The 23,635-nt window shown below is 36.2% G+C and overlaps 1 protein-coding gene across 10 annotated transcripts in view; it reads right to left on the minus strand.

Moving 5' to 3' along the window:
* LOC116771742 (protein prickle) overlaps positions 1–23,635 on the minus strand; it is a 153,406-nt gene that overhangs the window by 23,546 nt on the left and 106,225 nt on the right. For all 10 annotated transcript variants that reach the window (XM_032663692.2, XM_032663693.2, XM_032663688.2 and 7 more), the window contains 3 exons: positions 21,272–21,734; positions 17,350–17,463; positions 16,642–16,770 (listed from right to left, as the gene is read on the minus strand). In XM_032663692.2, coding sequence (XP_032519583.1) covers positions 16,642–16,770; positions 17,350–17,463; positions 21,272–21,734 — 706 coding nt within the window. The remainder of the gene's footprint in view (positions 1–16,641; positions 16,771–17,349; positions 17,464–21,271; positions 21,735–23,635) is intronic.

Here is a 23,635-nt window from a genome sequence, read left to right on the forward strand (position 1 = left end):
CCTCAGTACTCATTTCACAGTGGCTGAGCAGTCGTGATTGCCCCGCCGCCTGCCTTCCGTCCTCTGCGAGCCGCCAACCTCCGCCATACACCTGTTTCACGGTTCACAGCAGCGGAATCTAGATTATGCAATCCTCGTTTTGGAAACGCAATCAATGAATCAATTCAAACCAAGCTCCGAGCTCTGTGTGAAAACCAGGAATAATGTTGTATCGTATCGTTATCTCATCTATTTATAATTTTGTTTATAATTTTTTGGAGCTCTGTCATTCAGATTCAATTAATTTTTACGGATTTTTTTTTGTCACAATTTCATTTTGGAAACAAGGAATTAGTCCGACAATTGGAAGTCATCTGTATGAAATCGTTTGTAAAATAGTTTTATTTGAATATTTCATGTGTATCAAATTATACCTGCGCGCAACCGCGTGTACCGCTGTGTAGGTGAGGGTGCAGCTCCCTGAACTGCACCATCTATTGTAAATCTATCACCTGAACAGCTCTAGTAAAGCTGGTGTACTTTGAGGTTACATACGAGCTTGTAAAAAAACATCGAGCACAAAAGTCTGATAGAGCCCAGATGTCGGTCGTGTGGACTCGAATTAATTCAAAAAGGTGCAAATCCAATGAAAGGGAACTTGCAACTGTATCATTTGTATTTATATGTTTTTGGAATATTAGTCTTTAATGTAACAATGCTAAGAGATACGTCAGACGTGTGTACGGGGGCTTGCGGTTCGGTTACAAGGTGTGGAAGTTTACAAGTCCATGCAAAAAAACCATTTAACTGTCTCTCGTAACCATCTGTTGCTATGGTTGCTACGAGCTATACGGTATATTTATTTTACGCAGGAAATAAGTTGCCGACATGCCTTTATCAGTAATCATATATCGGCCCATGGTATAAAGACTTATTAAGTCACGATCAAACTCAGAGAAAGCTCTTTACGACCTATCAAACGTCTTAACATATGTACGCACGCATGTGCAAACGGTGCCTATTGTATCAAAATGTATATCCATGTTTACATCGAGATCCGTTATCATGGATTCTATATGATTCTATTAAAGATAATAAAACAATAAGCACTTGAAACATCAACAAGTCCTGTTGTTTGTGAAATTTATGAAATTCTACAGCAAACAAACAAACATAATATATTATATGGAATAACAATAGAGCTACAAATACTTTTACTGAGAATGAACAGTTATTTCATGAAATTCATCTCCGTCAAGTAATCACAAGAATAGTTACAATTTCGCTTGTAACGCATTTACTACAGAACTCTTCTACAAATATTTTAGTTGGAAGAAATATATAGATAAAAAGTATAACGATATCTACGAGAACCCATATCATTATTATCATTATATCTCCAAGCCAGATATCCTTAATATGAAGACGTTTCATATTATTCACGGATAACTAAACATTAAGGCTAGTGCCGGCCATAATAATAAATCGTAAAGGGGTCAACTTTGGGGCAGACGACGAATGGCGTCTTATAAACTGGATTCGCGAGTTTCTTTTATATAATAGGACACAGTCATAAGTTTTGACCAGATAATTAAACCGCTTTAGAATAAATCATAAACTGTTTGGACTGTTTGATTGAGGACGATCATCGTTAAATAATAACTATTATTTTAGTCCTCTCACGCTTTGAACCTGGTCGAGATGACTTCAACATTATTTCTCTATCAGCGGTCTTCATATCATTGCCAGTCAACAAACTATCATCTTAGTATGATACACGTTCAATCGATTGCGACGGAGAAACATTATACTCATTGGTTCTGATTCCCCTCAACATAATTGGCTGCAGACCATTCAAGCACTCTTCAGAATACAAACTCGCAAACCGGAAAAACATTATGGCAATCTAATTCTGTTTATGTTTGTGCCATACGGAAGTCGAAAGCTGCTACGGTTTTTGCCACCCCTGGCCACGTGTCCCGAGATCTTGGATCGAGAATAAACTGGCTGCGCAGTGTGGAGTGTGGACCCCGCACACCTGCTCCTTATACATCAGATATCCGGAGTTCATCAAACGATATGCGGTCTTAATGTTATTAGATAAGGTCGCTGATGGAGATTTGATCGTGCGGTACGTGCGGAGAACGCGTTCGGCAGGAAGAGGGTGTCTTTTGAAATATATTGAGTAGTGAACTCCCGCTAGCTGTGATCATATAAGCGATATGGCACGAGGTGCCGCAGACGTGTTGATACCCTACAGTTGCTCTACTTGTATATACTATTGATGTCAATTAGTCCGACATCTTGCACGGTATTCAAATAGATATTATTATATACTGGCCTAAGAAATATTTATATGTAGTATATTAAACAAACTCCTAAACTATTTGGAACAAGAGAAGAGGCAGACCGGTGACGCTTTACTTCTGTGATAAGTCACTTGATCTAAGATCTAAGATCACTTTTAATACACAACGTTGTATTATAAGTGTTATAATTTCAAATTTTTTCGATGTATCTTCTCGACAAAGATGTTTTAGTATAATTGATCAGAACAGCACACGCTGTACGAAAGCGTGTTATTCTCATTTATCTTTTAATCTCTCCTAATAGGTAGAATACCATCTCCGCATATACATTATGGATTATTAAATTATTTATAATAAACCTTATATCAATAAACTTAAGGATTAAACGCTTTTTTGTTTCGGCAAACCGTCAAACAACCCCTCAAAAGTACAAACACTGTTCGCGGTTTATAATACCGTAATAACAACCCGGTAAGGTTGACTTCGCTAAATGTATGTGTAAAGCTAAATTTGGAAGTGGTTGCTACGGGGTGCGTACAAAAAAGGCAGTTTTCCTTGGATGGAGCGGCGCGCGCGCACACCAGATGGCGTTGCAGGGCATTGACTCCTTAAATATTGTTTTTTGTAAGAAATCGCGACCCCTAAGTGCGGTTTGGAAATTATATGAGCAGCCGCATTAAATTTAAAGAAGGAGCGGCTATTGTTATATATATGTCGCTCGCGTTCAGCTAACAAACGCACGGCGTTCATGTGATGTAGCTGGGTATAAGTGATTCATCAGAAAAATACCGTACTAATATTGCGTTTAACTCCATTACTTATGTTTTTTTAAGATATATGTAGTTTGCAAAACTGTGAAAAGGAGGGTTTAATAAAGTGACCGCAATCAATAAAACAACCGCAACTCGGTACCACTTAAGCATGATTACAATATGATACGCGTGTTTCGCCGATTATTTAAAGATATCCATCAAAATGTTCTTTGAAAGGCACCTTTATCTCAGTTGTTCTACCTATGAGACATTGGACGTTTGAAAACTGTTCCTAAATTAATAAATAGCAATTGATATCAGTTAGGACATATCAAATGCCTTTGATTGGATGTGCATTTCGAAGTACGTTAACGAATGATTGATCCCTTGAAATTATTGAACGGAAGAATTTGTTGTATCGTGAATGCGCAGGGTGTGTGTGATTTGATGATTATAAAAGTCAGCAATGTTTCGTGACTCCTGACAGTCAGGTTGTGAGGAAGATCTGATTTAGGTCAGTTCATGTTGTTAATTAATGGAAGACTTCAAGAACTGAAATGAGATGAACGGCCACCGTGGGACATTACGAACGCGAATTACATTTAATTATATTTTATGACAAGAATTTAAGTTATTAAGGAATCGTTACTGTAATATGTTCAGACACATTTTAGTTTTTATGGTATCATTTGAAGTCTTAATACGATCGTAAACAAGCCTTATCGACTTGATGAAGTGGCAATTATTGAAATCAATGGAGCAATTCATAGATATGTTTGGCTGGAAAACTGAATAGTTGAGGTTTTATGAGGAAGTTTACTACGATTGTGTCGTTACATAACGTTATTGAAAAGTTTGTAATAATTATTGAACCGCTAAAACAGTTCGTGTCTTATTATTACGCATTTTATGGAAATTATGATTCTTCTGGAATCGGAATATCGAAGATAACACTCGTGTAAGAGGAACACGCGAACTAAGATTACAAAATTATACACACGGAAGATAATTTACATATTATGTTTTATAACCAATGTACTGTCCGTGTTCGTACATTGATTTGATTAGTATTCAAGTCTCTGGCGAACGGATTCTTGTGAGCCTCAGTGATTTTACGGCTCATATAAATACTTTTCTCGTGCATATATTTGGCAAAGTCTTTGTGAAATATTAAGAAATGCCTTGACATTGGTATTCAAGGCGACCATCTGTCAGACAGTGGTACATCACGGGGGGCAGCTGTGCCGGCAGCTGAGCGCTCCGTGCTCGCTCGTGCGCTGCGCGTGCGCCGGCAACTTGACGATTTGCATGTGCAGCAGCCGCTTAGTAACTGCTTGAAACTGATTTTATGTCATTAGTACAATACATACGTATCATTAACGTGGGGTTAAATTTATGTTTTGAGTATATTATGTCTTTGTTTAGATAACAAGAATAGTTCAATGTTACTATTTATGTGATTGTTGTTATATTGCAGAATCGTATAAGGTCAAAGTTCTCCCCAGAATCCATCTATATGAATTTAAATTTTCTCAAGAATCCGTATAAAATGTTTGCGTCGCATGATCACGTCGATCGTAATAATTAGCCTCATCATTACTGTCCTATAACGAAATTATGAATAGGTCATTTAGTTGTTTGCTTTAAGCAGTGACGGTGTGAGGAGCTGTTGTGCAACACTCACTCGGCAATCATTTAAATGTGTAACTAAAACATCGTAATTAACAATCATGTACTTCAGATGTCACTTGATCAAGTCCCGGTAATGAAGCGTACAAACAAACAAAAACAAGCCATGAAGTGGGAGAGCGCGTGCGGAGTCCCATCTGGTGTAACCTGACCCGCTCCTTGCCATATGAATTATGCCATTCCATGAAAAAATAGCAAAAAAAACAACCAAACTAAAATCAGTCTTGCCTCATCTTAACAAAATCCATATTCGATGGCCCTATTATCGGATTCGGCGTCCCGCCCCGACTGAATGCTGACTCTATCGAGTATAGTTATGGTTTGAATTCGCCTGTGTTGTTATGACGCGCAAGTCATCTGGTGAGAGACATGTGTATATTTCGGCGAGGCGCTCCAGATGTCGCGGCTAGTTGATTTCAAGATGTCGCGTTTTTTGCAGTAGCGGTTGGTGTACTGTTACTCATAGATAATACGTTGTGATGATTCCGGACGGTGGATGGGAATTTTGAAAAATACAACTGTCACGACGATAGAAATTAGAATATTAGATAACACACGAGATTCCAACGTGTTATCCATTTATAAGATATTTATGAGGATGGAGATCGAGGGTGTCGTTGTTGGTGGAGTTTGTTGAACATCTGACACCCTCGAAAAGAAAGTTCTTCTTCAATGTTTTCGAAAAAGTTAACATAACAAAATGAGTTTGTAACATTGGTTCGTGGGATGTACGTCACGGGTTCGAACCGGCTACCCGTGTAGGTCGACGGTAACTGTACTCGCCATCGAAGCTTATTTGTATGCCATAAACGAAGACACCGTGTCACGGCTGTTTCCGGACGAAATTTGATAGCAAAAAAATTGTTGATCATTAATAAGGGAATTGTTTATAGTTCATTAAAATACAATTTTCGCATATTTTGTAAGTACAGTTGTCTCGTTCGTCAGATACTCATAGTTGTTAACATAAAATGTTGAGCAAAATATCAAAATTGTCTTTACACTTTGTTTTTATAAAATTCATGATTTCGTTTAAAAAAACTATAACAAAAGTCTTTGATAATTCTTTCATCTTCAGAACAGTTCCAGTAACTCCCCAGCATACAACATAGCAATCAAGAAGTTTCTTTCGTTGCTGAAGTAGCAATGTCCTTCAAACCAGCGAACTATATTTGCAAGTCTCGTCGTTAAATACGCATTTAACAATCAATTTGAATCTCCAATACTGTTTAATTCAATGTTAGTTAGTACACACTATACAGAGGCGTCGGCCGTCTGAACGTCGTCTGCGAATCTCAACGCGTGTCTTCGTCGTCTTTGATGTGCGCACGCGCACGGCTCGCGTCCTCGTATCCCACAGACGGGGCCAACAACGTTTACACAGGAATTCCTTCATACTTACTCTTGACATTGATGAATCATTTACAGATAATTCTGTGGACTTCAATTATTACATCATGCATGAAAATGTTCATTACTGCATCTACTGTTACTATTACTGAAAGAGTACGAATATTGACGACACACGGACCAACAAGTCACTAACAGACTCCTAAGAATGCAACAAAGCTAATAATATTTTCTTCATCTTAAAGTTTAATTTCCGTTCCAGTACATTAGAAGCTCTGCGTATCTGTCTGTGGGGGGCTGAGCTATTTGAGAGCCGACGCTGTAGCCGGCGCTAGACTCATTTAAATGTGCGGCAATATTAATAATGAGCGGAATGTTAGACTCGAGGAAATGTTCGTGTATGATCCGTAACATTTATGTCGACTACATAACAATAAGACATTATTAGTATTTATGACAGAAACCATCGTCGGTATTTACGATTACTCTTTTGACATAACATATACAAATTGTAATGTATTTATAAAACAAAAGAGCATTAATCAAAGTTGACTCGTTACTACAATTAAATACTAATATTCACTGAAGTCATAGATTGTTGAGATACGAACACCAGTTTTGTTGTCACAACGTACAACGATCGGCAGGAACAAACCGTTCACGCCGATGTCGACCTTAAGACGTCTACACAGTAGCGGCTCTTTCGTTCGAACATTTAAAAGGTTAAAAGGTAGCGGCCAACATAAAATTAATTTCTCTTTAATCGTGTGAACCGATGAGTATCGTGTTTAAATTGTCAGAAGAAATGTAAAACAAATAGCTATTTAAATTAATATTATTGTCGTGTTTGCGTCTTGTATATTATTCACACTGACTTCTTCGTTTCTAAATTTTCTCTCGAGTCGTCTTTGTTATGGTGCGATACGTTTAGAGCATTCGATTATCGAGTTCCTTACAGATTCAAATCGTCGATTCGTCTCTCTGAAGCTTTGAATTAAGTTTATTAAGATGTTATTAAATTCAAAAGGATCTAGGTTTCGCTTAGTTATTTTTGTTAATAAGTAATTTAATAGTTTAAAGCATGCAACAAGTACCTACGTATCTTATTTCGTTAAACGCTGCGATGAATGTTACAAATAAATGTATTTATTGTAGCGATGTATCAGTAATGTACCCGAGGAGAGATGCACGGACGACACATAGCCATCAAAGAAAACTAAACGCGAACATTCAGCGAGGGCTATTTCAACATGCGGTCAAACGAAACGCCGCCGACTAAAAAACTAACTTCTCCTTTGATTTATATTTTAAATAGTTGATAAAATTCACAGGATCGTATTAACTATGCAAACGTTCGTGAGATTTTAAACAAATGCTCCATAAAAATTAAATGATTTCTCATACTTTAATTATATTATAGTATTAATTTTAAACGTGATCTGTTGAAATGTGAGAGTATAGAGGGGACATTGAAGATCGCACGATCAGCTGAGCGGCAGACGTCTATATATAACCGTCTGTGTATTAATAACTCTGCAATTATTATTAGATCGGGATGTCTGCGCGTCGCGGAAGAGGACCAGCCTTATATGTCACACTAGCACTTATCATTTAACAAGATTTCAGTCAAGAGTCAGGACGTGGTAAGGAGCGAAGGACGAGAAAATAAGAAGAAAAGTCGCATCTGCTCCTGCTCTTGAAGTTACTGCGGTCTAGACTTCCTACTTATTTTTTGTTTTTGCCATCTTACCAATATAATTTAAATATTGATACAAGAATCGTTAATTCACAAAGCGTGAAAGACACTTGAAAATTGATTTAAAATGTTCAGTTTTTGCTAAACCAGCCGGTCTCGTGTAGTCTCATGTATATGTCTCGTGTGTCTGTCTGTATGATGAAGGTTTCGTCTAACGATGCAGAGACACACATTAAATCTGATGGCGTCTGTGTCGCCGGCGAGCTTCCGACATTTGGGAAGCTTCCAAAGTAAGTTTCGGTTCCCACTAGTGATGGACAGCGCGCAGGACTTGATAAATAAAGTTTTTGTTAACATTTTATTAATTTTACGTCCAAGTTACAGAGTCATCACAGTCATCAGAGTCATCACAGTCATCTCAAGGTTAAGAATCGTTTCAGACTATGATGTTTCATTATGATTCAAAATTCATTCACTGAAAAGTTTCTGCCGGAAAATATAAATTTAAATTGAATGATAATTTATATTGGAGATGGAACAAATAAACTCTATATTGTCATATTTATATTGTGTAAGATTACATCTAATATAATATCGAAAGGCCGTCTCCGCTCGGCACATCACTGCAGGAGTGTGTCTACTGACAAAGTCTCAGTCTGATAAACTAGCAAGTTTTCTTGCCAAATATTCAATGATGAGTTCGCTGACTCTTCAATAGTCTGCCCTTCGCCATAACTCTTACCACATCCGTATTATAAAAAGTTACACATCAAATACATATTTTACTAAGGATCTCTAGTAACACGACGGGGTCGACGACCGACTGCTCGTGGGCGATACGGATTTGGGTGGCGAAAATTCGATCGGTTTCTATAATGTTTTGATTGTCATAAAGATACAACATTATATACTCCTCTCTTGGGTCATCGGAGATCGGCGACGAGGCGATGCATAGAGGGTGCTGCGTGACGACTGGACGTCAGGGATTGACACTAAATGGAATAGAACAATGCTAACCAATCACAGCCCGAGCCCGAGCATCAGGTGTAAAACATAGTTCAATAAAAGAATTAGAGAGAAATGTTAAGATATATGTTGTTTAATTTAAAAACCAACAACATCGATTATGTTTAAAGAGAGTTGACGTTTCGACGATGAAATGTATGACACATAGTAGGTATAACCAGCACACCGTATAACCAGCGCGGACCGTCAGCTACTCGACGACCACGAAACGATGACTGATATGTATGTACATTGCTAACATACTATCTTACAGTCTGCTCTGGCTCTGTTCGAATCTGTTATAACATATTTTTTATAATAGGTTTCCTGATCCTCGTCTTAAGTGAGCGTCATCACATATAACTAATAGCTGAATGTAGGCCGCGAGCCCTCACCCGTCACCGCCATTTATATCTATTAGTTAAACATTTTTAACCCTTCAAAATATTGAACCCTTCACACGATACCACGGAACTAATTCAAAGTAAACAGCCGAAGGAGTCCTGACGCCTGGCTGGCCTGACGCCTCGATGAAAGCGAAGTTTTAGACTTTTAAAAAATGATCATCCCGTCATAAAACAACGTTATCTAAGAAATATAAAAACGACAATAAAACTAAGTTTTATTTGATGATTACTTTTTCATAGCTCGTAAACTGCGACGGTGTCTTTTGTGAGGGAACGACGAAAACATATCTGCGCCCGCGCATGTGCGCCGCTCTGGCCTGTTTGAATGTTGGAAATCGGATGCGAAAAAAATATGACGCAATGTGCGCAGAGCACGCGCCGCCATATGGGATAGAAAAAATATACTTTTTATATATGAAGAGGAGTTTTAAAACGATCAAACACCAGGGGATAAGAACGGAAAAAACCTAACGTCAGCATAATATTAGTAGATGGCAGTAAGTAACACAAAAACTTCCACAAAAACACTTCATTTTGAGGTTAAATAGATGTTTTGGAAGAGAACGAGATTAGGGCTGGCACAACAGATATTTAGATGACAATACGAACAGACAGAATACCAACAACTTCGTTGGATATTTTGTTTTGGAGGACACAAGAATTGTTTTTGAGATATTTGCATTTTTGGAGCAAAAATAATGTAGTTATTTAATATAAAGTCCGACATTCTGAAACAAAGTGTCAGCCCTGTCTCTGATGAGGACATCTGTCGTGAAATTCGTCCGTCACTAGGTGTATGTAGTTAAGTTTTTTCAGTATAATACACAATTTCTTACAATTAAAGTATTTGTTTACAAAAAAAAAACTTTTTATAAGAAAATCCATCCTATGATTGTTAACGAGTTTTTAAGCGGAATGTTGCTCTAACTGCGTATTACTTTATAATATATTTAAAATAAAAATTACTTTTTGGAGAAGCAGAAATAATTCCTTGGGTATAATCAAAAGTCGTGTCTGAATTAAAGGGCGGCCAAAACTTAAGTAAAAGACCGCACTTAAGTTATTACATTGTACGTAATTTGGACTTCGTTTTGGCCGACAACGAATACAGTTTTTTTATGCGAATGAATAAAATAAATTGATCCAACAGACGCTACTTACAATAAATGAATTCCCTCATTCAATGTCACGTTCGACTTGCTTGTGTAGTGTCCTAGTCTCTAGATGTAGTACAACTTTAAATACCAAAAGGTAATTTAGATATTACGACATTTTGTTGCGCTTTCACGAAACAGTTATTATGAAATGCTGCTGTGTTATAAAATGTTAACCGAAAATAATGCGTTACCAACAGCGAATGAAAATCGACTGTGACTCAAACAGATTACACTGCTCCCTAATATACAGTTTGATATTGACGACTACATTATTATAAGCACCTTTAATTAAACTCTGACAAATCCGCCAGCAGGCAAGCGACGAATAGAAGTGTACGGGCTGTTTGATGTAGGTTATTCTAACAATCGTTTGAGAAACATGAATGAACTCCGGGCTTTACGTCCGTTCTCAGAAACGTGCTAAATTATTCTAAATATAGCTGGTCCATATGACGGGCGACTTTAATGAATGGACACGCGTCACGTCACGTTATACATACGAGGACGACGCTACAACGAACATGTTTATAGTTTACATATCGTACACGGATTCCGATTATAGGCTGGCGCTTCTAAAGGAAAAGGGAAGCCATTTAAATTAATGCAACGCATATGTGATCCGACTTCCAAACCGTGCCCGCCGCATCTCGGGGAATCGGTTCTATTGTTGTCCATTGAGCTTCTTTATGTGTCTGGTTGAAGGCTACCGCTCATAAAAGGTGCTGCGGTGTCCAAGGCTAACAGAGCTCGAGTGGTGCGGCTGTTTACATTTATAAGACAAAAGTGAACTGATGTTGGTCATCGTAAAAAATGCCACGTAGGCTTCGACCGGAACGTGACGCGAGCTCATAAACTCCACTCACTTTTACGACGCGCTGTGTTCTATGAAGACTACGCTACCTGCGCGTTCCCACGACCAGAACAACAAGTAAAAAATCAAAGATGAAGAACAAAAATCATTTTCACACCTTCGCAGAAAGGTTTTGGGCTGTTTTTATTACGAATGTAAAATAATAATGGACGCATTAACTTCCTTAGGTCATAAAGCAAAACGACTAACGCACTCTAGCGGTTGAAGTCAACAATGCCGATTATAATAGCCAGAGCCCTCTAACGATATAATGTTGATCTTTATGGTGTAGGAGGCAAGGCGCTGTTGCTTGTGGTGACATCTCACTGTTACAATTTGAAACAATATCGTTAAAATCAAATGTTTCAAAGCGCCCTCTAGTGTAGAAGTATTATACTAATAACAGTAAAGTTTCAGACAACCGTCCAAAATTATGTTTTGACAATAGCACTAATTACCCACAAAATTCTCATTGTAACATTATTGGTAAGATGTTTTGTGAATTATTCTATAAATAGAAATCTAAAAATACAGATTATCAAATAAGAAAATAACGTTAAAACTTAAACTCTGTTAATACTAACCTAAACAGCGACACGGCGATACTATTAATGTTAAGGCTGCCATCTGTTGATGTAGCTTAATACTTAGTGTAGGAAAGAAAGAAACTACTCGCAGTGTGAGGTGTTCAAAAGATACTTCAATATTTCATTGTACCCTGCATTTAAAAATAAATAACTGTGTATTTTGTGGTTTCTCACAGCTTTCCCGAAAAGATTTCTGTAGTAGCACATCAATAATTTTCTCTTATAAATCAAAATCAGTCATTAATAATGTGAAGAAGTTTTCGAACTGTTAATATTACATCTTTACTGCTTTTTTACGATTCATAAACATATTTTGCAAATTACCAGTCTTGTACTGTTGTATACCTTACTACGCATATACACACTTTAAACATAGAAATATATAATAGAATACTCGCATTGTTACAAATTATAAGTTGCAAAACCTATATATTATTTAGTTATTTAATATGGAATAACCATTTCGTGGACATCTGTTTGATTTCAAATATGTAACTACAAACCTTACGGCCTATACGTATTGACATGCAGAACAAATTCCGCTTACAACAACAAATATGAATGCGAAGGCCGATCCAAAGAAGACCACGGCAATGTTAGCAGCAGAGTTTAGTCTGAGGAACTAAACCATTACGAATCAATTCTATCAAAATATTCAAAGCAAATTTTCAGTTATTTCGTTACTTTAAAAAAGAAGTGTACGGTAGTGAGAAATGTGTATTACAGGTGGTCCGACAGGCGGCCACACAACCACCCCGTGCTCTTAGTCACCTTCTTCGTCATTACGAACATGTACCAGTTTTTCATCCATAAATGTTCGCACATTATATTAAAAAAGCTTCGTATGTGACACGACGCGTACTTGGACTAAGCATAAGTATGGCTTGCTAATAATTAGAAATCATGACGGTAAAGCTAATGGCAGTTTTTAAGCGACCGAGATAAGTCATTTGCTTAAGTTTATTTGCCGCGTGTCAGGACACACGTTTATTCAGTAAGAGGAGCTGTGCTTCAAATGTTTTCGATACTTGTTTTACTTTCCTGACCTTGCTTCAATAGATTATATATTTTTTAATAAAATAGACAACTGCTTTCAAAGGAAAAACTTGTTTCTGTGAAATAGCGTAAACAATTTTCTAAAATGTTTTAATTTCAGTGTCCAACATTTTTAAATCATATATTTGTTTATGGATCAAGTAGTTATATAGTGTCGAAATAACTTTTTCAATGTCAGGCAATTGAAATATGTAGGGTACGTATTTTAATTGCTTAAATATATAATTTGTTATAATTTTTTCTTCGATGCGACACATTAATTTCATACGTATGAATCTAATACTTGTCGGATGTGTGATAACTCTAATTCTCATTCCCCTCCAGCAATAAATCTAAGTTGTAATAAACAATTCCTCAACACCGCCATCTGTTGGAGACGCGCGTTAATAACAGGCAGTAATAAATCAGCAGTGATAACAGATGGCGTTAAAAGTTTTGCAATAAGTCTGCGGGAAAGATTGTATTTACGAGTGTTTTTGCGAATGGAACAGGTGTGGGCTGTACTCTCAGACGGAGGGAGAAACTTTGAACTTTGAATCGAGTGATGCGAAATAGATTTTAAATAATCTCATAACATTTGGGAGGAAACATCTGATTCTTGTTAATAACAACTTTAATAATAAATGTACGGTTTTTCTGTGATTATTTTAATGTTCCTCTAATTTTTAATTTTAAAGGCACTTAATTAAAGGCACTTACAGTTTTATGGGAGTGTAGAGTGCTTGCGGTTGTTTAAAGGGATCCATTATGGGACATTTACACCATACGTGTCTCAGTCTCGTAGCTAACGTTGGACTCACGTGTTTTATATTGCTAAATGATTATTATAATACTGCGCTGAGATGTGATCTTTTTACAATTTTATGAACAAAATTGTTTGCAATTTGTTTCTTATTTAGTTGACTGGAATGTATTTTAAAATATTTTATCTACAGAAAAAGAGAACACTGTAACATGTTTTAAAAATGCAGTTTCTAGTACACGAGCTCGGAAGTTATTCCATGTGTATATAATTCTGTATAACGTGTTCCATGAAAATGATTTCCGTGCGTTGGTTTATCTCAAGGGTACGAACAGACGTTACTTTATCAGGGACACGAAACGCGGGGAGATCCGTGTGCAATAAACATGTATACAATTATTGAGATTGATGAAGGTAACCGTTACTAAATATTATGTGAAATACTTGCTTCAATAAAAAATATATTTTAACTATTTAACAATTGCTATTGAAAAAACTTTAACCTATTTTTTTTTTTCAGATTATAAAACTTAGTCTATGTCTCTAATATAAATAGTTTTTGATATTATGAGATTTTGTGGAGAATAAAATGCTTTTAGTGTCATCAAAATTGTGTAGTGTGTTGTAATGACTATTGTGTTGTACAAGGAACATTCCGCCTGAAAGGATTCTTTGATGTGGAGAGGAAATCGCGGCGGGGGTCAATGTAGGCGTTGGTGAAAGATCCATATATGATTGTTGTAGGAATAATGCATTATGTAGGAGTGTATATTGATAATTAGGTGTTTGTTACGAGGATTTTTTTAAATATTTGGATATATGTTTCGATATGAATAGATTCATATTTAAGTTACCGTATATAAACAAATCGATGCAAAGTAGACGGTCACTATGAACTTATTCAGAGTCCCCTATCAATAATATAAAATACGTTGGTCCAATAACTGTGATCTGTATATCTGAGTGCAGTATATGAGCTGAACCCAAGTCTGCGGGTCCCCTTCCCCTTCCCCTTCCCCCTTCTTCTTATTTCCACAACATTTATCTTTAACTGTGAGGGGTTCAATTATAAAGATCATATTCTGAAATCATCGAGCTGGAAAATTGCTCCACTTTCAACCTTTATGATTCCCATTTAAGTAACGTTACTGGAACTATTATCTTTAATGATCCTTTATTTAAAATGTCCAAATACGTTTTTAGGTTATTGTGATAGAATGAAACTTAGTGTGGAGAATATAAAGTCAATAATAATGTTTGTGAAAGTCAGTGAAAACTTCCGAAAGTCAAACTGAATGTTTTGAAATTATGCGGTGAAAGCTCATATAATTTGTTTTAAAAATTTTGCTTACGTTTTCTGTTTTTAAATGATATATGTATCTATAGCACTTGGGCCAGCGCCTGTTTTTCATAATGATTACTAACAATCTGAATATTCGTGAGTAGCTTCATTCTGACGAGACGCCCAAATTTTTCCTCTACGAAAGTTCTTGATAGTGAGGACTAAAACAGTATGGAAGCGTCAAAAGTGTCAAATGGGTGAATGCAATGTATGAACTATTTCAATTATTTTATTACACAGTCCGATGATATAGACAAAAATGATAGTAGCCAAGAAGATGAAGATGAAAAAAGAGAAATTAGTAGCGAAGAAGAAATATTGAGTGAATCTGATCTAGATTAATTTAATATTGGTATATACATATATTTGTATTTTATTAATTAAAAAATTGTTTCAAGATTTAATTAATCAAGTAGTTGTTAGTAATAATTTTCTAACATTCGCCAACATATGTATATATATATATATATTTATATATATATTTATGTTTCTAGGAAAATTCTTCAAATCCTACTATTAACATGACTGTCGCAACAGTCTCATAACCGTTCTTTAATACATGCACGTAGAGAAACAGAACGTTTATGGTAACTCTGTTACCTTAGTTAATGTTATTTATTAGGAAATGATTACATTTTATCGCTCACTTTATCATAGAACCAGATATTTGGATAATAATATTAATTTCTCAGTATGTTTTGTTCTGGTTTCAAACACGACAAATAGTCTACAGAGTGATGAAAATTAATCAGTCGAGCCGAGAACTCTGCAGCGAACCCAACTGTTGATATAAATAAATGATAAACTTAACTCTTAACACGAACTCGACAAATAAATGGATATTCAAAGGCGGCTCGCGTCCCCCGATCATAAAGCAGGAGGCACAAAAATCTACGATCATTAAAAACTTGAAGGGGTCAGCAGTTTGAGAACAAAACTTGAATAATTAAAGCAATTTAAAGATAATTACGACGTTCCTGAAAACTTGAGACTTGACGAATTGTATTGACACAGAAATAAACAGGTTTTAAATACTCTCGTTAATTAATATAGTTAATTTGTTTCAACTTCAATATAACAAAATATATTGTGTTTGTTAACAAAACAGATCCAGTACAATATATGAGATACTTAATTTTATTGATAAACTAGAAAGAAAAGTGTCAACAGACATTCTGAGGGCGCCGGCGCCGGTTTGATTTATTGGAAGTGAAATTAAAATGGGATTTGAGAATTATAGGAACACTAGTTCTAGGAGTGAAGGGCGAGCGAGGTTTGCTACGTACTATACTTAAAATACTGCAAAGTATATTATAGTATGAAAAATACTCCTCTGTATGCTGTGAGGTAAATAAATAAATACTTTAAAAAACCTTCTTGAGATCTTGAACTCTTTGATGATTCATACAAAAATATATCTTGTAAAATATGTCTGGAAATATTTTTATTAATGTATTTGTACAATATAATACAATGCGTTGTGTTTAGTTAATCGTAAGGTCTCTTTTCCGGTGACTGTTCGAACTATTCTCATCGTTAAGGAAGTAGAAGGTTTCATCTCTCCATCGTTCCACACACAACTCTGCGGTAAACACTATATCTCAATTAAGTTCACGTTGCAAAATCCTGCTTAAGATCACATTCACACTGTTAGCTGGATGTATCGTCAGAGTTCGGTCATGTCATAGTACCTAATACGATAATTTATGTTGTAACTCACCCTGTCGCAGGGTGCAGGCGCGTGGAGCTGCCTCGCCTGACCTCTCCCCAGCGCCTCCCTCTTCCTCTGGGCGCTGAACAGTCTCAGCTCCTTGCGTTCCTCGTCAGACAGAGAGTGGCAGTAGCGGACCTGGAAGAATACAAACACCTGTCAAGTATGCGATATCAATCTGCGACGTACACATCCGACACACGATAACTCATGAACAATAGAAAATATATTGTAAATATTATATGAAAAGGATCATTCATAAACGTCAGTAATAGAGGCGTACGAAAACTGAACCATAGAAATAACTGGATATTTATAAAAAGATGAAAGAAACATACGTATGTGTTAAGCTGAATGTCTCATTGCGATCAAAAAATTACCCGAAAATCCTAGTGGTTTAGTGTATTATATGTAATTTAATAAAACGTAGAAATGAAGACGTTTTTCTAAAGGAAATATAATGCTATAAAATCCTTATAACCACGTTATAACGTTTATTTTTTGTATCATTTTGTGTATTTTTTAAAATAGTGATATATTTTGATAATTCAACAATTTAATCTACCTTATTGTCAAAAGACAGCACTGATATTTCTTCTGCTGGGTGACATATCAGTAAATAAATGTTCAATTGTGTAGCAAATATCAGAACGGAATCTTCACAATATGATCATCCATTCTTTAATAACATGTCTCTCTAATCCAGTCTATACATACCTCGTTATCCTGCGGAGGCAGCTGTTGCAGGAGTTGTTTCAGCCTGTACCTCTCTCCCACACTGTTCACGTACGGCACCTTGTCCTCGGCCAGCGCTGAGAAATACAGATGCACCTGGAAGAGTGACACAACAATGAACTGCTGGTACCTGCCGCTATCACTAGAGCATAGAGATATCATGAAATGCAAACTATTTTACGAATATAATCTAAAAATAATTTTGACGTACTTCATATTATGTTGCATGTTTTTAATAGTTATCTGTTAAATGCTTTTTATCGGTTCGTGTAATACCATAACTAATATAACACAACACTCGCTGAGACGTGATAGAGTTGAGCTCAGAGCGAGTTGGGGTCAGGAACTATGAGCTAATAACATAAATAATAGTATTAACGAGTAATCCGCGGGGCGCGGACACGAGACACACGTACCAGCTTAATAAGGGCACGTTTGTTATATTTAATGAAATACTTTAGTAAGTAATAATAAAACTATATTTATTTAGAGAATATAATGAAACAAACGTTCGTATACATTTTAGAAAACAGTCTAGTTTTGACACTATGTTTGTCTGCTACGATGATAGCTTTAATTATCTTGTCAGACAAATTTCATCATTTTCTTGTAACATATTATTTTAATAACGGAATATATTCTGTATGTGCTATAAAGATCATTGAAGGTTTATATCATTAGTAGTAGGTAGTCACCGTCTTATGATGAATGATCAACGATTAATTTGGAACAAAGAAATGCACCAATGACCAGCGAGGGAGCCGAAGACACGCATGAGGGAGACACATGAGACAATAAAGATACTGCGACTTTACTTCATTAACTGTCGCCTAATGAAATGAAGACGTGACCGGACTCTCAAAATGATTATACGATATAATTAATATAACGGGAGATTTGAACTGCACTCGCCTCGTTTGGAACAGACGCGGAGGAATTAATAACATTACAAATGAAGATAAATTTATACAATTATTGTTCTTCTAATACACACGTTTATATTATACGTATTGTACACAGTAAGCCTGTCCAGGAGCAATGGTAATTGTGAACATAATTTTAATTTTGGATTTGTTTTTTCTCCTTTATAGTGGCCAATTTGATTCGGGAGTTGACAGAATAGCTTAGTGAATATAAATGTCACTCCCCGTGAAGAATAATTTTTCATAGACGATGTGACGTTTTATTTTTAATACGCTGTTTTTTATTTAATTTAATGACAAAATGTATGTAAATATTTAATTCTGACTTCGTGTTTACAATAGCCCTATGAAAGATTTAAATATTATTTCTATAAAAGTAACGATACACTACAAGGGTTAGTGAACTGCGAGTTTCCTATCGACAGATTTTGGTAACTTTCAGAGCAATATACTCGTATTGTTACTTATCTTTGGTTCAGATGTCTTTAATGTATGTCGTATTGTGAATCAAATGCTTCATCTAGTCGATGTTCCGTTGTGAGTAACTTTAGACTATATTTTATTATATTCATTAAACGTGTTAGTAGTCGTGTCGTGTGGATTGGTTTTGTTACAAGTGTATGGCGGTGCTGGCGTCGCGCGTCACACGAGCGGTGCTCGGGATGCCTTAAACGTATACGGGTGATCAATATGGCGCTCCGCATAAGAAGACATCTCGGAATGTTTTATAAGATGTGTTTAAGGCACGGGATGTAATAGATTACACTGTTGAATCGATCTCTCTGTTACTAATGATTCATTACGAACTGTTAACACTCGATTCACTCTCAGGTCTGACAACAAAATAATTACATTGTATAAAACAACATCTTGAAAATACCGTTATCGTGAACGATAAAAATTTTCAGAAAATCCGCTTGGATTTTATAAAAAAACTACCGAGAAAGGGAATTTAGATCAACACAAATAGATTAATTAACAGGAAATATATATTTCATAGGTTTTTTTTGTGTGAAAGCAGACATCCTCCTCCCATAAAGTAGAGTCCTAATGTATATTTCAACGCAGCGCTCGAGATAAATAGAAGATATAAAAACACTAACTAGGAACAACTCTACTCGTGTGTTGACTTACACCGCCAGCCGCCAGCCGTGTGCTCCGTGACCACCGCCCTGTTTGGCGTATCTTACCTTAGATCTAGGTGACATCGAATTTATTACACCGTGAAAAAGTTACATCAATCTTATAGTGTACTAATTTAACACTATTACGTATAAGAAACTTGGTATCAGTCTGTTTGTACCTACATGCTGAAATGAATCAAAGACTTGAATATGACTGGAATACAGAGTGAGTTTAATTAGTCAGAGAGTTTTGTAATTTCAACGTTTTGTGTCTGAACAACTAATTATCTTAATGAGATCTAAGACTTTCGCGAGATTTATACATTTAAATGAAACTAATATATTTCTGATGTACTACGCGAATTTTTATTATTTTTAAACTACATACTCCCGACGTTTCGGTTACTTTTCAGCAACCGTGATCACGGGCAGAGGAGATGTGTATGTCTGTCAGTTGGTCCTGTTATTTATCATCTACCGCCAACGATTTCTTATCTTACAATTGTTGCTCACTCATTTCTAATATATATTAATAGATATAGTTTACGGAAAGTCTGATTATCAAACTGACTTTGGTTAAATTAGTAGGATTATAGATTAGATACTCCCGGCGTTTCGGTGCCTTTGCAATAACCGTGATCAGGGAAGACAAGATCAAAATATCTGACACTGAAAAGGAACAGAAACGTCGGGATTATGTAGTCATAAAAAACAAAAACACGTAGTGTTATCCCAAAACTCGAGTTTCATTTTTTGATAAATCATAATTTAGAATAACACATTTTACAAAGAGATTAAACGTATTTTAAAAGCCGGCGTTCTTCAAACTTACACATAAAACGAAAGTAGGGTTGTAGAAATGTTTTAAAGTAATGCTCCAGTTGTGAGTTGTTCAATAAAATTTAACAATAAAAATAAATGATCGAAGTTGTGTAATTAAAGTGAAGCCAAATTGTTGTCTGTAATACCGTCGGTGGATGTCCACCGGGCCGGGTCTCAAGGCGACGCTGGGGGTGATCTTTTAATTTTTTGCCTCGATGCCTTCCTTCGTTTCCGCCTTCATTTTTACTTTAATTATAAATACCCGAATCTCGTACTTAAGTTGTTACCGTCGAGGGAGAATTTAATATTTATTTTGCAGGGAATCAACGGAATGTTTTGAATTTTAATGGTCACGGAGGATTTAATTACTGCATAGGAATTTTAAAGAGGTATATTACATTAATCTTGATTGTGGACTTTATAAAACTGTTTAGTGGTTCACGTTGTTTGGAGCTACATCTGCTTTGATATTTATAATAGAGGAACAGTAGCTAGACATTTTCTGCTTCTAAGCTCACAATAGATCGTAAGGACTCTTCATACAAAGATTGAAAACAAGCAAACTTCTGTGCAACAATAGCTTGTGGCGAGACAAAGCGTTGATGGAAATATAAAGCCTCAGAATATTCTAGAAATTAAAGCGTCACGGAAATGTTGGAGCTGTAGAAAAAAAATTAAAAGAAATAACAGAATTAAAACGTTCTGTAAATGACATTCCGTCGCAAATTATTTTAACATACTTTTATTTTATTTAAAGAGATTTATCAAATCGCCCTCCGTGTTTTTCAATATTCGCTATTCCTCTTTACTGTTGGTGAAATGTCAATGTTTATAAGCACGTGTAGAATTTCCAAGTTATTCTTTCAAAGCGGTCTTTGTGATCTTTATCAGCCGACGGTAAAAGGTTGCATCGTTTATCGGTCCATTAAAGAGGCCGGTTTGTCTTTTTGTGTTGAGGGTATGTTATTGTCTCTATATGTTCCTCGATTTATTTTCACCAGGATTATTAAAGCGAAACAAAATCTCCTCACTAACCTGTTCCGGTCTCAGTCCAGGGGGAACCCATGTGTATTCCTCCAGTGCGCATCCTGAGTCGTCGTCACTCTGCGAATGTCTGTGAGGGTCGACGGGCTTCATCAGTCGCTCGGCATGTTCCAATAGTCCTCTGAGTTTTCCTTGAGGGACGGGGTGTGGAGATAGAGACATTGCAGATTGGGGAGACTGGGGGGAATGGTAACTCGGGGGCGGCTGGTTCAGTTGGGAGCCACTATGACTGTGGAGCAGATTGTATTCCTGGTACGGTTGACTTCTTCTAAAGTTAGGATAGGAGTATGGGTGAGGAGAGTTCGAAGTACTGGGGATAGATGAGCCGCTATGGCTCGGCTGTGGAGATGGAAGTTGCGGTGAGGCCGGCGCCGGTGGGGGCGGAGACGAGTGCTCGTGTAGCGGCGGTGGTGACGACCCAGTCGGTGACACCACACAGTTTCTGCAGACTGGTCTGAAAGGAGAAATAAAAATTACTATAGATTATCATCAAATTTTATGTCATGATGAATTATTAGTTCATACAATAAAATGATTATTTGTTTGGTTGGTGAGCTTGAATGTAAGTAACTTATATTACAATACACACCGATTCAGCCCGCGCAAGCTATAGGTTATATCTCAATCAACGGAACTAAAATCGTGACTCACTAAATAACTGAGATGATTGATTTATTTTTGAGTCTCAGACTACAGTGATTAAATACTTGATGAATGCAAGTCAGCTGCCGGAATCGTTAGGAACAAACTCAGAAGTCAGAACAACAACCACATTGCATCCCACCATTTTTGATAGGCGCATATTCGTTTTGTTAGCCGGAGAGGTTCCTAGTATTAAATTGTCGTCTGAAATTACATCGACCGACCGCTGGTTTTTCATTTTTGAATCACTCTCTAACTTAAATCGAAACTAAAAATAAATTTTGTTTTGAGAAAAAATCCAATTAATACTAGTTTAGGCAGATGTTAATAATTTACGAAAGCGGTTATAGAAATCAAATTAATCATAATATTTTGATTAAATAATGGTTTTACTAGATAATAATAATGTTTGAACGTTAAACACAGGATGTTGTCGTGCGGGAGATGATTTTATACTAATATACGTGTTATATTAATCAACGTTCCCTCTCACGAGTTAATAACATACGACGTGTTTTAAACATATATATTAATAAAACATAATCACATAACTACTGGGAAATATTTAAAATGTCGAATTAAAAACTGCTACTCGCCGGTTGATAGATGCCCACTTCTTATGGAACAAATTCACTCTTCAAATGTAAAATTAGTTTTATACAAATATAAGTTGGACAAGTTTTATTAATTAGTACTTTAAACGCCTATTGTAATATTTTCAATTTGAATTGATTTGATTGATTGAATTCAATCATTATAATAATTCTTCAACAAAGTCGGTGTGAATCGAAGTTTTTTATTTTCAATATTTCATTTGAACTGGATCCCTTCCGTTGTTAATATTAAAGTATATATCTAGAGTATGTGTTTGTTTTGTGTGTGTGTGTGTGTGTGTGTGTGTGTGTGTGTGTGTGTGTGTGTGTGTGTGTATGTGTATGTGTCATATGGCATTGAAATAATATACACTTCAAGAGATCAGCGAGCGAGGCGAACTACGTCTTGTTAAATATAATCTTCATAAATTTCCATGGGCTGCTTTAATGTCATCCCCGCTTCATTTGAATATCTCGCCCAGACACCTTCAAGATGCCGACGACGCGTCTCTGGTCTTAGTCTCATCTGAAGCGGCTCGTCGCCGTGTCTTTTACACACGGACAGACATTGTAAGTTACTGGTTAGCGTCTCGTTTAACGATGTTGTAAAATTGAACAGTTAGATGTCTGTACTAAGTGTTTATTGTAATGACCCTGGTAGCTATAATATGACTCTCGCAATAACTGACGATGGGTGTATAGGAACTAGGGAGCATTATACTGTCAACCTTTAGAGAAAAGAGTCGTAACGGTTGAATTTAATATGGGAATCGTTTTATTGACGTAGTGCTTGAAGCGACTCTCATAAATCTAAGAGAAAGATGATTGATTTAACAGATATTTAAGCTCTAACTCGGACTATCCGAGGACGACTTAATGTAACGCTAAAGTCGAAGCCAACGTTTAAGTTAGTTTTATTTAAATACTTGTATATATATTCCTTTAATATGCTATTACGTGCTCCAGTCGACAAACCGCTTTCTAAAATGGCGAAATGTTATCTAAATTATAATTAATAAATGACATGCAGCGAGAAAATCTTATACGGTCTTAAACGGCAGAAAATTGAACATAATTAACTTTTCACCGGAACTCGCAACGCATCGCGCGAGTTCAAAAA

Source organism: Danaus plexippus (assembly GCF_018135715.1).
Source record: "Danaus plexippus chromosome 16 unlocalized genomic scaffold, MEX_DaPlex mxdp_23, whole genome shotgun sequence".
NCBI classification, from domain to species: domain Eukaryota; kingdom Metazoa; phylum Arthropoda; class Insecta; order Lepidoptera; family Nymphalidae; genus Danaus; species Danaus plexippus.